The following is a 17,590-nucleotide window of genomic DNA, read 5'->3' as shown; positions in this document are numbered from 1 at the left end:
AATCATGTCGCACAGAATTGTCTATGTGTCGGGAAGAGAAAATGGGCTAGCAGCCCAGTCTTAGGTTCTTGCCCTGTTAGACCATTTAAAATTGACATTTAATTTTTCAAATCACTGTTGGTGCCTAATCACTTAAGTTATTAATTTATTCTGTTTTCTTTTAAAAAAAAAATTTGTAACCTGTATTTATCCTCTGGGAGTAGGTGCGGGGTGGGGTGGGAGCGTATTCCAGTGGGTCCTGTTTTTGCTGTGGTGACACATGGTACAGGCCTGGAGCTTGCAGGTCCCTTCTTACTGTGGTGGTGGAGCAGGACAACAATAAAGTCCATTAGAAGCAAACGGAGAAGCCTGCCTCATCTGAAGGGGATGGGGCCCACCCGCACGCACCCCCCGCCTGGGGGCCCCGGGAGGGTGCCACCTGCCCCCTTTCACTTTACTAGTAAGTGACTGGTACTTGTCCTTACCTTGGAGTATGCATTTCTGACGTGTAACATGGTGCACGGAGCGTGGAGAGGAATTCTGAGCCTGACATGGTCGCTCACAGCCTATGGGCCCAGCTTCTGGTCTGAGGTCTCAAGGGTCTTTCTCACCTAGAGCACCTCAACCCAGCACTGAGCCGCTGGCCACACTACTGCCTCCCTCCCTTCTAGAAGACGGGCGGGGTTGGTGGAAAGGGCTTGTGCGTCTCAAGCTGCGAGAAGAGCGAGGCGCAGGCCCTGGAGACATGAGGGGGCTGCCTCCCACCTTCCTGTGCCCCAAGGTTCTTAGAGGGAGGAAGGTGGGAGCGGTACTAGCCAGTCCTGGGCCGTTTTGAGCTCTCAGGATACAGAGCCCCGTGGTCTTCCTGCTGCCCGCACCTGGGTATGACCCCCCGCCCCCCACCCGCCGTTCCCAGCTCAGCCCAGAGGGCAGGGTCCTCACCTTTAACTCACCTCCCATGGCATATCACTAGAACCTAAGGGCACGGCCGACATCACAGCCACTGAGACAGAAGAATGACATCTTTAAAGGCTTCAGAGAACCTATTTTTATTCGTTTGAGACCCTGAGTCTCTCTCCTCTCCATTTAGAAGGGTACAGCAGTGTCAGGGCACAATGAGGTCAATAGCTGCTCCTCCACCAAACCATCCCCTCCCCCCAGGCCACCGCCCTAAGCTCTAAAGCCCCCTGAGGAGGAGCTGAGCCAGCCAGCTTTCCTCCGGACGGACTGTGGCTTCACGAGCAACACAAACACATTCGCAGTAAAATAAGGATTCTCTATCTTAACCAGAAAGGGGATGCAAAAGGTGGCATCTCAGGCACTGAGGCAGGCTAGGGGGACGAGGTCTGGGGATTAAGGGTCTCCCGCTGTGACCAGGGGACTGTCCTCCCCTCTAGGCACCGCTCTTGGGTGTGGAGGGAGACGGTCTCTGAGCCAGGCTGCTTCCCACCTCCACGCCTCTCGAGAAAAGTACAAAGGGCGCAGGCAACCACATACACTGCCTGTGACACCCGCTCAAACAAGCAAGGTTGTGGCCACCGCTGTGACACCCAGGCCCCTAGATCCTGCTCTGCTTTTTATAGTAGAGAGCAATAGGATTGTCTGAAAGGAGCTAGAAGGGAACTGCTACTTGATGCCAAAACGCTAGAGCTGTGGAGTTCAGCCCTGCTGGGGAGACGGGGGGCAAGGCCCAGACAGTGTCCATCTAAGCTGCTTCCAGTGGAGCAGGACACTTGGGTGTAAAATCTCAGAAGGGCCGATCCCAGTGGCGGGGGCTTGGGGCTCACCTCTGTATCTGAGTCGCTGCAGACCCTTCAGGCTGAGGTCCGGCGTCCCAGAAGCTTCCACGCCACCTCTCCCGCCTCCTCAGACCCCACGTGGCAGAGCGCCTCTGCCTCCGTCCCCACCCGGTTCCCAGAGGGAAGGGGTCACGGTCCTTCTCGGAGGTTTCAGGCCGGGGCAGAGTCCACATTAGAAGACCAGTCTGTGGAAGTCCCCACCACTGCCACCTGCAGGACTGCAGCCTCCAGGAGAGCCTTCGTCCTCATCCTTGTCTTCGTCGAAGCCCCTCCCCCAGTGCGGAGATGCGGGCAGTGCGGAGATGTAGGCCGCCCTGCTCCGGGCCTCCTTCTCCTGCTCCTGGGAACACAGGTGGGGGGCGGGGGAGCCGGTTAACACTCAGCCTCTGAGGCCGGGCGTCCCTTCTTGCCCCACCCCCACGCCATCCAGCACAGCGTCTCTGGGGGTCTTTCGCGGCCCCCAGGGCCACACACGCAGGGGCCACAGCTTCTGCCGAGGGTGTTCCAGCGCGGTGGGAGGATGGGTGGGAGAGATCCTTCCTTCTACCCTCTATCTCGGCTTCAAAACCCTTCTTCCTTCTCCCAGCAAAAACTCCCAGCCCCTGGGATAAAAGGAACGCATTCATACAAGATTGTGAATAACCAACAAGGGCCTGATGTGGCACCAGGGAGGAGGGTCACAGCACACAGGGACCTCTCCACAGGGTTCCTGACGCGGCTGTCCAGCTCACTGCCTCTCAAGGCATTAGGAACAAACTCACCGGTGAGAAACGGTCTTCCTGGGGCTGAACCGAGGCCAGCCTGGCAGAGACTCCTCCCCCTGGCGGCCCAGCAGAACTGTACTATCAGGCCTGCTGTCCCCACACGAGACACCGACTCCAGGCACTAATATCCGCAGGTCCTGGGGGGACTACTCTGGGTGGTTGTGACCTTTCCTTTTCCAGCTACTAAGTATTCCGATATTGCCCCTGACTAAAGATGGGAGTGGACGGCACATGAGAAAAGGTTTGGGACAGGGTGGTCCCCGGGTACCCCTGGAAGCCTCGACTCTTCACTCAGAAAACCCTGCGTTGCTCCTTCACACACACGACACAAGCGTTAATAAAAAGCTGAAAGTCTATTCCTGTGAAGTTAGGCGTTGTGTCGGTCTAGTCCACCAACATGTTCCCCGCACAAAGTAGGTGATGAAAGTAGACAAAGGACATGGGACACCTGAGTGGCTCAGGTCATGATCTCACAGTGAGCTGGAGCCCCACATGGAACCTGCTTGGGATTCTCTCTCTCCACCTCTCCCTCACTCACACCACCTTTCTCTCAAAATGAACATCAAAAAAAAAAAAAAAAAAGATGGGCATCTGGGTGGCACAAGAGGTTGAGCATCCGACTCTGGATCTGGGCTCAGGTCATGTTCTCAATGTGAGGTGGAGGCTGCTTGGGATTCTCTCTCCGGCCTTCCCCCCCCCCCACCCCCACCCTCACTCCTGTGGGCTTTCTCTCTCATCAAAATAAACATTAAAAAGAAAAGGAGGCCACATGAAAGCAAGAACTTATCCAAGCCTGTGGCTGTGCAGCGAAGGCCTCCACCCAGGAGACCAGCCCGGCCGGGGTGGGCCTGCTCACCTGCAGGTAAAGGATGTTGTCTTTGGAAATGGCCTCCATCAGGTCTTTGTGGAGCGTGGGCTCGGCCCGGCCTCTGGGAGAGCTGGGCTCGGCCTCGGGCCCCTCCCCGGGCCGCTGCCGGTAAAAGAGCACGTAGGCCGTGTCCTTGGGGAAGAAGGAGGTGACGTTACTGACAGACTCGAAGGAAGAGAAGGACACCCGAGTGTCGTTGAAGAGGTACCACTGGTTCTCGGGCTCGGGCCTGTCGGCAGCGCCCAGGGAGGGGGCCGGGCGGGCGGCGCCCTCGCGGGCGTAGCAGTAGTAGTGGCCGCTCTCCGAGGACACTCCCGAGTGCACGACCACGCTGCAGAGGTCGTAGGCCTGGCCACGGCCGCCCGCCAGCGGCAGGCGGAGCAGCAAGGGGATGGAGACGTCGTCCAGGATCTTGCGGCGGCGCATGGAGCGCAGGTCGAAGGAGAAGCGCAGCAGGGTCAGGATGAGGTAGCGCGGCCCCTGGCTCAGCTCCACCGCCTTCTCGGCGTCCTGCAGCGAGGCGCAGGGCTCGCAGTAGTAGCGGTTCTCGGCCGTCAGCCGCTCGGGGGACAGGAAGTAGTTGACCAGGTCCAGGACGGACCGCGAGCCCTCCCCGGCGGCGCCCCCGGGGGTCCCCGGCCCCGCGCCGTCTTCTTCCTTCTCCGTCGCGGTTTCCACTTCCTTCTCCGCCTTCTCTTCCTCCGCCGCCGCCGCCGCCGGCTTCTCTTTCTCGTCTTGCTCCTGCTCCCGGGGCCTCTCCTCCTCCCGAGCCGCCGCCGCCGCCTCCGCTGCCTTCTCGCTCTCGGCCTTCTCCTCCCCACTGCTCTGCCCCCCAGGTCCCTGGGGGCCCTGGGGGCCCTGGGGGCCCTGGGGGCCCAGGCTTTCAATGTCCAGGAGGGCGGCGGGCGCGTCCCCCGTGACGCACTGTTTCCTCTGCCTCCGAGGACCCCCTCTGCTTGGACCCTGCGCTTGGGATGGTGACGGGGGGTCCCGGACCCCAACGGCCTCCGCAGGGAGCATCACTGAGCCCAGGCGGCGGCGGCGACAGCGCTCAGTCGGCGGGAAAGCAAGCGAGAGGTCCGTGAAGGCCTCCTCCCTGGAGGAGACATTGAGGCAGTGGAGGCAGCGGATCCGAGTCACGATCTTGCCTCCGAACATCTTCTCCACAGACGTGGGGCTCGGGCCGGGGGGCTCCTCGGGCGGGGAGGGCGAGCTGGACTGCTTGAGCTTCTGGCAGATCCTCGTCCCGGTCTTCTCCTCCTCGTGCAGCCTAAGCAGAGAGCGCGGGGCCTTGGCACACATGCACTGCTGCCCGCTGCTCAGGCCGGACTAGTGCCATCTACCTTCTCTGCAGGCGACGCGCGCAGGGGGCGACGCGCGCAGGGGGCGACGCGCGCAGGGGGCGACGCGCGCAGGGGGCGACGCGCGCAGGGGGCGACGCGCGCAGGGACTACACATACGTGTGCAAGATATCCATGCGCGTGCACACTCACAAGCACCCGTGCCACGTACTTCCCCCCATGGACACAAACCTGCGCCATGAAGACAGGCCGTACCTGGTGCCCGTGCCCCCAGAGCTGGCTGAACAACGCGCCCCTGCACTCAGGCAAGCTCAGCACCCGCCTAAGCGCGCTAACCCCTCCCGGTCACGCGCACAGCCCCTGGCCACCCCTCGCCGCACACATCTCCACGCCTTCCACAAGCGCAGGGTGGTGCCCCTTTGCAGGAGGCAACAGAGCCCGAGGGACGGGCTACCCCACAGGCGCTCTGCTCCAGCCCTGAGGCCCCCACGCAGAGCCAGGTGTGGCCGCCCTCACCGATCCAACAGGTACTTCAGGTACTCGGAGCAGTCCTGCTGGGTGCCGGGGCTGAACCAGGGCGTCCAGGATGCAGACAGGAAGTTCTCTGGAGAAATGGCAGGCCTCTAGGACCAAGGCAGGTGACAGACACGGTCAGGAGCAGGACGCCGCGTGCTAGACCTGAGGGTCCACCTGGGGATTCTCTGTCCCAAACTTCCTGGCCCCCTCTCTGAAGTCTTCCCTCCTCCCACCCAGTCCATGCAGCCTACAAGCAGGGTGTTAGGCTCACAGAGAAGAACAATCCTGGAGGAATTCGCTCTTTCCTGACAAATCTCCGGATCCTTCCTTGTTCAATGCCATTCCCTCTGCCTAACACACCGTTCCTCCATCAAAAACTTAGAGTTCAAGTCCCAGATGTACTGACACCTGTTCTGAGCCATATTCCGCCATCACCATCTGCTCCCCTCCTTTGCACGCACACGACACACTGCACTCCCCTCTGTGTGAGCACTACCGTTATCTGCAGTCCACTCCCCCCCCAGACTGTGAGCTCTGTGAGGGCAGGAGCCAGGGCTTACTCATCTCCTGGGCCCCCACAGGGCCGCAGGTAACGCTCGGCCAAGGGCTTTGGTTTCCATGAGGGCAGAGACCATGAACAAAACAAATACAGCCCTCAGGTGCCTGGCAGGGCAAGTGTTCAAAATATGACAGCAGATGAGCAATGCAGCATCTAACACAAGGGAGTGAATCACTGAGGGGACACACTGTGGGCAGCAGAACACAAAAGGGGCTCAAAAAGGCACCCCCTCTCCTGTCGAACAAGGCCACCTCCTTCTCCTGTCCCACAAGGCACTAAATTGGCCATGAACCCATGCCAGCCCCCAACCTGGGGCTGAACAGCTTACATCAGGAAGTGGGGGCTTACAGCCAGACGCAGACAGGTCCTGGGGAAGGGAAGGGTGTCGGACCAGAGCCTTCTCTCCACCACACCCCAACTCCCCCTGCACTCACCTGGCTGTGCTCCAGGAAGGCTAAGAGCCACTGCAGCTTGGTCATCAAGGGCTGTGAATTGTTCTCCGTCAATCTGAGCACACAGTGTCTGAAGCTTCAAAATGAGGCAGAAGCATCCAGGGTAAGCCAAGGGCATCCGAGGAGCCCCTACTCACCCACAGCACAGGCAAACGGGGCACCCAGGTGAAAGGCAAAGCAGCCACTTAACTCTCAAGTCTGGGCCAGGGGCCAGGGAAAAAGAGCAGATGAATAACCCAGCTTAGACAATGAGGTGGCCGCTGCAGCACCTTCCAGTTCAGAAAGCTCAGGACTCCAAGATTCAAAGGTGCTAGGATCCTACAGTCTCGGAGTTCCAGGGTTGGAAGTCTCTGGAATGTACCAGAGTCTATGCCAGTAAGGATCAGCACCAGCCACTGCAGCCATTCATGCCCTTCTCCCCCTTCCCTCAGAAATGGCATTCAGACACACCCAGAGCAGCAGGCCCTGCTCCAACCCCGTCCCTCCGAGTCCCCTCTCACAGCCCCTTCTCAGCGCCTCTGGACCATGGCCCCAGGACCACGCCGAGTGGATTCCCTGCCTTCAAATGAGGGCAAGGTCAATGTGAGTCTGCCAAATACAGAGGACACAGTGAGGGCAGACTAACTCCCAGGAGCAGAGTATGATCCTGGGGGAGACCAGAGCCTACTACTGACACCGAGGTGGAACAAGCCAATCCCCAGGCCTCACCTCAGCCCCTGTTCTCACAAGCAGCTCCAGACAAACAGCACAGGCACCTTTCCATCCTGAGCCCACTGCATGTAACAGTGTTACCAAAACGTGTTCCAACTAGCTGCCTGCCTAGTTTAAGCTCAGAAGCTGAGTGAGCATTTAGGAACATGTACAGCGATCTGACCTCACTAGACTGTATAAGCACATGGCCTTTCTCCCGGTAAGTTATCTGACCATATTTTACAGAGATTAACAGTCTGAGAAGACTGGAAACTGGAAAAACTAGTCCCTCACCAGGTCTGAGAAGTGAACACGTTAGTAAGTGCTAGAGATGAACTCCAACCTCTCCCTTGAAGCTCAGAGAAGAGAAACCAACTGAGGTCATACCATAAGCCAGAGTAAAGCGTACCGGCATAAGCCAGAGTAAAGCGTACCGGCTCTTTTACTTTTTAAATGTCTAAGCGTGGTGTTGATGAAAGCAGAGTCAAATGGATTAACAGAATGTAACAGAGAACCCAGAAATAGACCCCCATAAATATAGTCAACTGACCTTTGACAAAGGAGCAAAAGCAAAAAAAAAAAAAAAAAAAAAAAAAAAAAAAAAAAAAAAAAAAAAAAAAAAAAAAAAAAAAAAAAAAAAANCATCTACACTGAAACTATATATATAGATAGATAGACTGATTGATCAATCCATCTATGGGGCGCCTGGGCAGCTCAGTCAGTTAAAATATCCAATCCCTGATCTCAGCTCAGGTCATGATCTCATAGTTCGTGACATCAAGCCCTGAGTCAGGCTCTGCGCTGACAGCCCAGAGCCTACTTGGGATTCTCACTCTGCCCCTCCTCTGCTCATGCACTTGAGCTTTCTCCCTCCCTCAAAATAAACTTACATACACACACACACACACACACACCCCTAGACACATACCTGACACTCATCACAAAAATTAACTCAAAATGGATCACAGACCTAAATATAAAATGCAATACCATAAAACTCTGAGAAGTTAACAGGAAAAAAACTAGATGACCTTGGGTATGGTGATGCCTTTTTAGATGCAACACCAAAAACACAATCTGCTAATATAATTGATAAGCTGGATTTCCTTAAAATCTCCTCTGTTAAAGACGTTATTGAGAGTTAAAAGATAAGCCAGAGACTAGGAGAAAAAATGTGCCAAAGACCCATCTGATAAAGGAATATTCTCCAAAATGTACCAATAATTCTTAAAACTCAACAGTAAGAAAACCATGACGAATTAAAAACTGGGGTAGTGAGGGGCCAGATGGTGGCAGAGCAAGGCCCTGAACTCCACAGACACACTCGCTCTACAGCTACCAATGGATCCTTTCCCTCTGAAAAAGATCGCGAGTCTAGAGGAACTGCTTCTCCACAAGAAAGGAGAGAAGGACCACCCCGAGATGCTAGGAGATGCAGAAACATGGTCTTGCAAAAAAATCCACCCTCGGGGACAGACACACAACTGGGAGGGACGTCACTAGACAGGTGCTTCTCCCGGAGGACAGTAGAGCCGATGCCTCCCAGTGCCTGGGATCTGCACGGAGATATGAGCCCCCAGGACACGTGACTGGGAACCCCAGGGCTCCCGACGTGCTACAATAAACTGAGATTCCCCTCTCAGAGGGCTCGCCTCGAGATCCAGTGAAAGAACAGCAGGGTGCAAAGTGCCTAAACTCTACGTTAGGTAAGTCCACTTGCTGATCTGGGGATGATGGCTGGAGGAGCAGGGGACAGCTGAGATGCTCCCTGGAGACGGAGGCGCTGGCGGACACCACTGCCGCACCCCCCAGACCGCCAGCAGAGGCGGGCGAACCCACCACCTTGCGGGACAGGAGCAAACAGGATCACGACGCTTGCGGAGGCCAGAGAGCACGGCGGCGGCGGCAGGGTTCCCTGCTCCCTGGCCGGGGCGGGCAAGCACAAACCGTCAGGTGCCCCGGCTGCCAAGCTAAAACCTGCTACTGCGAGCGGATGCAAAGGTCCCCCCCACCTGCCCAGAGCTGGCACGCGTGCAGAGAAGGGGCATTCTCCCTCTATGCTGCTGAAGTCCGAGGGCATATGCAGTCAGGACATTTTTCTGCTGTCTTTCTGAAGGCCCCTCGCCCTCACGTCTGGCTGCCTTGCTAAAGTGAGTGGGTATGCACAGGAGAGGTACCCCTTGATCGCTGGGCACCAGTGGCCCAACGGGGCTAGTGTTAGCAGGTTCCACAGAAAGGTAACGAGAGACCATTCGTGGCAGCCTACCACCCCCAGGGTGCTGTACACACAACAGACTGAAACACAACCCAAGTCTCCCTGTGAAAAAGGTCAAATACTTAGCCCAGAGCATCAGCCTAAGGAACAGGCTTTGGGTTTTCCACACATCTGGAGGCTGAGATGGCACTTCCAGGGAACAGAAGCAAGGAGACACCACCCTTGCGCACACCCTTCACCTCACTACAGCTGGACGAAACTCCCAGAAAGGATCTTCTACACTTGTCTGGAGCCCAGATTTTTAAAACTGTTGTCCAGGAGACACCTCCAGATGTCCTGGTCTGGAGGCCAGCAGGGAATACCATTACAGCAACATAGGGCCAAATATATGTGTGTACTTAAAAACTACTGCCTGAGAGTCTGGCTTCCCATCACCTGAAACCAGGTGGTAACTGAGATCTCTCCCCTTGGATCACTGACTGGTCTTGGCACACCTTCATATAGAGTCATATTAATGGGTACGTATCAAGAAGAAATCAGGTGGTTTAGAAAATTACAAACGTTAAGGGCACCTGGGTGACAGTCGGTTAAGCATCCAACTTCAGCTGCGGTCATGATCTCATAGTTCGTGGGTTCGAGCCCTGCGTTGGGCTCTGTGCTGCCAGCTCAGAGTCTGGAGCCTGCTTCAGATTCTGTGTCTCCCTCTCTCTCTGACCCTCCCCTGCTCATGCTGTCTCTCCCTCAGAAATAAAAAAAAATTACAAACGTTCTTGATAAAAACCCTCAAGAAAGTAGGGGTAGAAAGGTCATAACTCAAGATCATAAAAGTCATATATGAAAGACTCACCACTAACATCATCCTCAATGGGGGAAAACTGAGAGCGTTCCCAAGGTCAGGAACAACAGCGATGTCCACTCTCACCACTGTTACTTAACATAGTGCTAGAAGTCCTAGCATCAGCCATCAGACAACACAAAGGAATAAAAGGCATCCAAATTGGCAAAGAAGAAGTCAAACTTTCACTCTTCACAGGTGACAGGATACTCTATATGGGGAACCCAAAAGATTCCACCAAAAAACTGGTAGAACTGAGCCATGAATTCAGCAAAGTCTCAGGACATAAAACCAATAAGCAGAAATCAGTTACATTTCTATACATCAATAATGAAACACAGAAAGAGAGATCAAGGAATAGACACCATTTACAAATGCACCGAAACCCACAAAATACCTAGGAATAAACCTAGCCAAAGAGGTTAAAAAATCTATACACTGAAAAATACAGAAAGCTCATGAAGGAAATTGAAGACACAAAAAAATGGAAAACTATTTCATGCCCATGGATTGGAAGAACAAATACTGTTAAAATGTCAATACTCCCCAAAGCAATCTACATATTCAATGCAATCCCAATCAAATTCCACTGGCATTCTTCTCAAAGTTAAAACAAACGACCCTAAAATCTGTATGGAACCAGAAAAGACCCTGAATAACTAACGCTGGAGGCATCACAATCCCAGACTTCAGGCTGTATTACAAAGCTATAATCATCAAGACAGTATGGTACTGGCACAGAAACACTCAGATCAATGGAACAGAACAGAGAACCCAAAAATGGACCCACAAACATATGGCCAAACTCATCTTTGACAAAGCAGGAAAGAATATCCAACAGAATAAAGACAGTCTCTTCAGCAAATGGTGCTGGGAAAACTGGACAGTGACATGCAGAAAAATGAACCTAGACCACTTTCTTATACCATACATAAAAATAAACTCAAAATGGGTGAAAGACTTAAACCTAATATAGAAAGCCATCAAAATCTTTGAGGAGAAAGCATGCAAAATCCTCTCTGACCTCAGCTGCAGCAACTTCTTACCTAACACATCTCCAGAGCCAAGGGACATAAATAAAAGCAAAAATGAACCATTGGGAGTGCCTGGTTAGATCAGTCGATTAGGCATCTGACTTCAGCTCAAGTCATATCTCGCAATTCGTGGGTTCGAGCCCCATGTTGGGCTCTGTGCTGACAGCTCAGAGCCTTGAGCCTGCTTTGGATTCTGTGTCTCCCTCTCTCTCTCTGCCCCTTCCCTGCTCATGCTCTGTCTCTGTCTCAAAAATAAATAAAAACATTAAAAAAAATTTTTTTAATGAACCATTGGGACCTCATCAAGGTAAAAAGCTTCTGCATAGTGAAGGAAATAATCAGCACAACTAAAAGGCAACCAACGAAATGAGAGAAGATATTTGCAAATGACCTATCAGATAAAGGGTGTATCCAGAATCTATCAAGAACTTATCAAACTCAACACCCAAAAAATAAAGAATCAGTGAAGAAATGGGCAAAAGACATGAACAGACACTTCTCCAAAGAAGACATCCAGATAGATGGCTAACAGACACATGAAAAAATGCTCAACATCACTCATCAGGGAAATACAAATCAAAACCACAATGAGATACCACCCCACACCTGTCAGAATGGCTAACATTAACAACTCAGGCAACAACAGGTGTTAGCAAGGATGCAGAGAAAGAGGATCTCTATTGCTCTGCTGGTGGGAATGGAAACTGGTGCAGCCACTCTGGAAAACAGTATGGAAGTCCCTCAAAAAGTTAAAAACAGAACTACCCTATGACCCAGCAATTGCACTACCAGGTATTTATCCAAGGGATATAGGTGTGTGGTTTCAAAGGGGCACACTCACTCCAATGTTTATAGCAGCGCTATCAACAATAGCCAAAGTATGGAAAGAGTCCAAATGTCCATTGACAGATGAACAGATAAAGAAGATGTGGTGTGTACACACACACACACACACACACACACACACACACAATGCAGTATTACTTGGCAATCAAAAAATGAAATCTTGCCATGTGCAACCATGTGGATGGAACTAGAGGGTATTATGCTAAGCAAAATAAGTCAGCCAGAGAAAGACAAATACATGACTCCACTCATATGTGGAATTTAAGATACAAAACAGATGAACATAAAGGAAGAGTAGTAAAAATAATATAAAAACAGGGAAGGGGACCAAAGAGATTCTTAAATACAGACAACAAACTGAGGGTTGCTGGAGGGGTTGTGGGAAGGGGGTGGGCTAAATGGGTAAGGGGCATTAAGGAAGACACTTGTTGGGATGAGCACTGGGTCTTATACATAGGGGATGAATCACTGGATTCTGCCCCTGAAATCATTATTGCACTATATGCTAACTAACTTGGGTGTAAATTTAAAAAAAATTTTTTAATTTAAAAACGAAAATTACAACAGTTCAAGAGATGACCAAGAGCTAAGGCAAAGGTGAACTAAAATCACAAGAGGCAGCTATTCTACCTAATACATAGAAATAAACACACAGAGTCAAGCAAAATGAGGAAACAGAACTGTGCTCCAAACAGAAGAATGAATGAGACAAGCCTCCAAAAAAGACCTTAAGGATATGGAGATAAGTAATCTACCTGATGAAGAATTCAAATTAATGGGCATAAACATGCTCACCAAACTTAGGGAGCGGTGGATAAACACTGTGAGAACCACAACAGAAAAAGAGAAAACAGAAGAAAGTACCACAGAGAAGTCACAGAGCTGAAGAATACAGTAACTCCAGTGCAAAATACACTAAGGCAGCTCAACAGCACAATGGAGACGAAAGAAGAAATCAGCAAACGGGAAGATAAAGCAAGGGAACTCACCCAGAAAGAAGAGCAAAAAGGAAACAATTTTAGAAAAATGAAGAAAATTCAAGAGAACACTGAGACAACACCAAACAGAATAACATTCATATTATAAAGGTCCCATAGGAAGAAAGAAAGGGGTGGAAAACGTATCTTAAGAAACAGAGGCTGAAAACTTCCCTAACCTGGGGAAAGAAACAGATGACATCCAAGTCTAGAAAGCCCAGACAGTTCAAATAAGTTGAACCCAAAGGCAGCCACAACAAGAAACAATACAATTAAAATGTCAAAAATAAAAGGGAGAATCTTAAAAGCAGCAAGAGAAAAACAAACTGTTAATACAAAAAAATTAGGGGCGCCTGGGTGGCTTAGTCGGCTGGGCGTCCGACTTTCGCTTAGGTCATGATCTCGCAGTTCGTGGGTTCGAGCCCTGAGTCGGGCTCTGTGCTGGCTGCCAGCTCAGAGCCTGGAGGCTGTTTCAGAGTCTGTGACTCCCTCTCTCTCTGACCCTCCCCTGCTCACGCTGTCTCTCTCTCTCTCCTAGAAATAAAGAAAACATTAAAATAAAATTTTTAAAAAATACAAAAAAATTAAAAATAAAACCCCTAAGGCCACTAGCAGCTTTTTCAGCAGAAGCTGAACAGACCAGAGGAGGGCTGGTGGGGCAGATTAAAAAGTGCTTCCTGGGTGTCTCAGTCGGTTGAGCATCCAACTTCGGCTCAAGTTGTGATCTCACAGCTGGTGAGTTTGAGTCCCACATAGGGCTCTGTGCTGACTGCTTGGTGCCTGGAATCTGGTTCAGATTCGAGGTCTCCCTCTCTTTCTGCCCCTCTCCCTCTCATGCTCGGTCTCTCTCTCTTGCTCTCTCTCTTTCAAAAATAAACAAACAACAAAAAAAATTTTTTTTAAGTGCTTCCAACCAAGAATACTCTACCCTGCAAAGTAATTACTCAAATTTGGAGAGATAAAGAGTTTTAAAGACAAGCAAAAGCTGGGGTTCCAGGTGGCTCGGTTAGGCATCCACTCTGATTTCAGCTCAGGTCATGATCTCATAGTTCGTAAGTTCAAGCTCCACATCAGGGTCCTCACAGACCATGAGGTCTATTTGGGATTCTCTCTCTCCCTGTGCACTTTCTCTCAAAAAATAATACAAAACTTAAAAAAAAAAATAACAAGCAGAGCTGAAAGAATTCATCACTACTAAATAAACCTTACAAAAAATAATAAAGAGAATTCTTTAGGCTGAAAAGAAACATCACTAATTAATAACAGGAACACACACAAAAGTAAAATCTCACTGGAAAAGGTAAATCTATACTAAAGGTAATGGATTAATCAGTTACAAGGTACTAAGAAAGTTAAAAGGGAAGTGTCACAAAATTAACTGAACCTGTAATAATTAGCTTAACATATACATTTTAAAAAGATGTAAAAAGTGATATCAAAAACATAAATCTAGGGAGGGGACTAAAAATGTACTTTCAAATGTGTTCAACCATTAGTTGCTATCAAAATAAAACATTATATAAATAGGATGATGTATGTGAACATCACAATAACCACAAATAAAAACTTATTAATATATAAAGAAAATGAGAAAAGAATCTAACAGAATTTTTAAAAGTCATAAAACCACAAAGGAAGAAAGGAACTACAAACACAGGCAGAAAACAATGAACAAAATGGCAATAAGTACATACCCCTCAATAATTACCTTAAATGTAAGTGGACTAAATTCTTCAACCAGAAGAGTGGCTGAATGGATTAAAAAAAAACAAAAACAAACAGTACCCATCCATACACTGCCTACAAGAGACTCACTTCCACAGCAGGGACCCACAGACTGAAAGTAAAGGGATGGAAAAAGAGAGATTCCACACAAATGGGAATGTAAAGAAAGCTGCTGAAACCATACTCACATCAAACAAAATGGAATTTACAAGTACTCTAACAAAAGACAAAGAGAAGCACCACAGAGTGATAGAGGGGTCAATCTAGTAAGATACAACATTTATAAATATGTATGCACTTTAAAAAGGAAGAATGAGAAGAATATAATAGTATGGGATTTTAATACACCCACTTGCATCAATGTATCAATTATCCAGACAGAAAATCAATAAAGAAACATCAACCTTCAACAACACATTAGATAACATGAACTTAACAGATAAATACAGAACAGTCTATCCAAAAAAAAGGAGACTATACATTTTTCTCAAGCGCACATGGTACATTCTGCAGGATACAGCATACATTAGGATCCAAAAGAAGTCTCAATAAATTCAAGAACACTGAAAATATATCTAGCATCTTCTCTGACCACAATCATTTACAAGAAGGAAAATGGGGTGATGACTAATATGTGGAGATTAAACAACATGTTAAAACTAAACCACTACTAGGTCACAGAAGAAGTCAAAAAATACCTAGAGATAAGTGAAAACAGAAATTTAATATACCAAAATCTACGGATGCATCAAAATAAGTTCGAAGAGGGAAGGTGACAGTAGTACAGGCCTACCTCAAGAAACAAATCACAAACCATTTAACTTTATACCTAAAGGAACTAGAAAAAGAATAAAGCCCAAAGTTAGTGGAAGAAAGGAAATAATAAAGATCAGAGCATGAATAAATGAAATAGAAACTTAACGAACAATGGAGATGATCAACAAAACTGAGAGCTGGTTCTTTGAAAACAAACAAAATACATAAACCGTGCTGGAAGACTGGACAGCGACATGCAAAAGAATGAAACCAGACTACTATTTTACACCTTACACAACAACCAACTCAAAATGGATTAAACACTTGAACGTAATACTGTAAATCATAAAACTCCTAGAAAAAAAAACACCAGTGGTAAAACTACTTGGTATCTGTCTTGGCGATGTCTTTTTGGACCTGACTCAAAAAGCAAGGGAAACCAAAGCTAAAATATTACATCAAACTAACAACCTGCGCAGTAAAGGAAACCATCAAAAAGTGAAAAGACAGCCTACTGAATGAAAAAGGGATTTGCAAATGATATATCCTATAGGGAGTCAATATCCAAATTACATAAATAACTCACAACTCAATAATATTTTAAAAATCCAATTACAAATGGACAGAGGGGGTCGCCTGGGTGGCTCAGTCAGTTGAGCATCTGACTTTGGCTCAGGTCATGATCTCGGGGTTCGTGAGTTTAAGCCCTGCATCAGGCGCCCTGCTGTCAGCACGGAGCCCACTTTGGATTCTCTGTCCCCTCCTCTCTCTGCCCCTCCCCAACTTGCACTCTCTCAAAAATAAATAAATAAAACCTTTAAAAAAAAAAAAAAAAAAAAGGACAGAGGATGTGAATAAATATTTTTCCAAAGAAGACGTCCAGAGGGCCAACAGGTACATAAAAACATCACTCATCATCAGGGAAATGCAAGTAAAAACTACAATGAGATACCACCTTATACCTGGTAGAATGGCTAGAATCAAAAACAGGAGATAGCAAGTGCTGGCAAGGATGTGGAGAAAAGAACCCCTCGTGCACTGTTGGTGGGAATGAAAATTGGTGCAACCACTGTACAAGTGTCTGGACGGTCCTCCAAAAGTTAAAAATTGAACTATTATGGGGGTTCCTGGGTGGCTCAGTCAGTGAGCCTCCAACTCTTTACTTCAGCTCAAGTCATGATCCCAGGGTCATGGGATCAAGCAAAGTCTCCCTGGGATTCTCTCTCTCCCTCCCTCTGCCCCTCTCCCCGACTCATGCACTCCCTCTCTCTCAAAAAAATAAAGTCGTCATGAGGATGTAATGTACAGCATGGAGAATATAGTCAATAATATTAACATCGTAAAGGGACAGATGGTAACTAGACTTCCTGTGATCATTTCACAAAGCATACAAATCTTGAATACTATGTTGAACACCCAAAACTAATATAATTGTCATAGGTCAATTAGAACTCAATTTAAAAAAGGCTCACATCTGGGGCACCTGGGTGGCTCAGTCAGTTAAGTGTCTGACTTCAGCGCAGGTCATGATCTCACAGTTCATGAGTTAGAGCCCCAAGTCAGGCTCTGTGCTGACAGCTCAGAGCCTGGAGCCTGCTTCAGATTCTGTCTCCCTCTCTCTGCCCCTCCCCTGCTTGGGCTCTGTCTCCTCTCTCTCTTAAAAATGATTAAAAACATTTAAAAAAAAGCGGGAGTGGGGGAGCAGGTCAGACATCTTCACAGGCACTTCACCAAAGACATACAGATGGCAAATAAGCACACTGAAAAGATGTTCCACATCATATAAGAGAAATGCAAATTAAAACAAGATAGATTCTGGTCCAAGATGGTGATGTAGAAGACCCTACAGTCACAGCCTCCAGACGGCCCAAATCTACACCCATGTATAAAGCAACTCCTCCCGAAGAACTAAGGACTGAATGAACAGCTTCTGCAGGAGACAGACCACATAAAGAATGACAAGACAGAGACACAGTAACCAAAGGAAACCCACTACCAATTCTGTGAACTGCAGGGCAGAGGAATAGCGCTGAGGGACCATGAGCAGATCTGTCTACCCTGAGGCACAGAAGAAAACAAAACAACAACAAAAAAATCCCTCAGTTTAAAAGGGCAACTAGAATATGAAGGAACCAGCCCTAGAACCCTGCCAAATAGCAGGGGAGCTGCTGGAACCCTCTTCAGATAAAGGGACTGATGAGCGCCACAGTTTATGGTCATTGCGACTGAGCCATCTCACCAAGGTGACACAGTCACACAGGACCCCGGAAATCA

At 49.1% G+C, this 17,590-nt stretch overlaps 1 protein-coding gene across 2 annotated transcripts in view; it reads right to left on the bottom strand.

The window, feature by feature from the left end:
• Window positions 1-996: 996 nt before the first annotated feature.
• Window positions 997-17,590, bottom strand: part of USP35 (ubiquitin specific peptidase 35) — a 67,037-nt gene continuing 50,443 nt past the window's right edge. For both annotated transcript variants that reach the window (XM_039228799.1, XM_039228798.1), the window contains 4 exons: window positions 6,221-6,314; window positions 5,228-5,334; window positions 3,399-4,680; window positions 997-2,118 (listed from right to left, as the gene is read on the bottom strand). In XM_039228799.1, the coding sequence (XP_039084730.1) occupies window positions 1,951-2,118; window positions 3,399-4,680; window positions 5,228-5,334; window positions 6,221-6,314 (1,651 nt within the window). In that variant the 3' untranslated portion in view covers window positions 997-1,950. The remainder of the gene's footprint in view (window positions 2,119-3,398; window positions 4,681-5,227; window positions 5,335-6,220; window positions 6,315-17,590) is intronic.

Source organism: Hyaena hyaena, unplaced genomic scaffold (genome assembly GCF_003009895.1).
Source record: "Hyaena hyaena isolate Hyena2069 unplaced genomic scaffold, ASM300989v1 scaffold_34, whole genome shotgun sequence".
NCBI lineage: Eukaryota > Metazoa > Chordata > Mammalia > Carnivora > Hyaenidae > Hyaena > Hyaena hyaena.
This window is presented reverse-complemented; position numbering and strand designations above follow the sequence as displayed.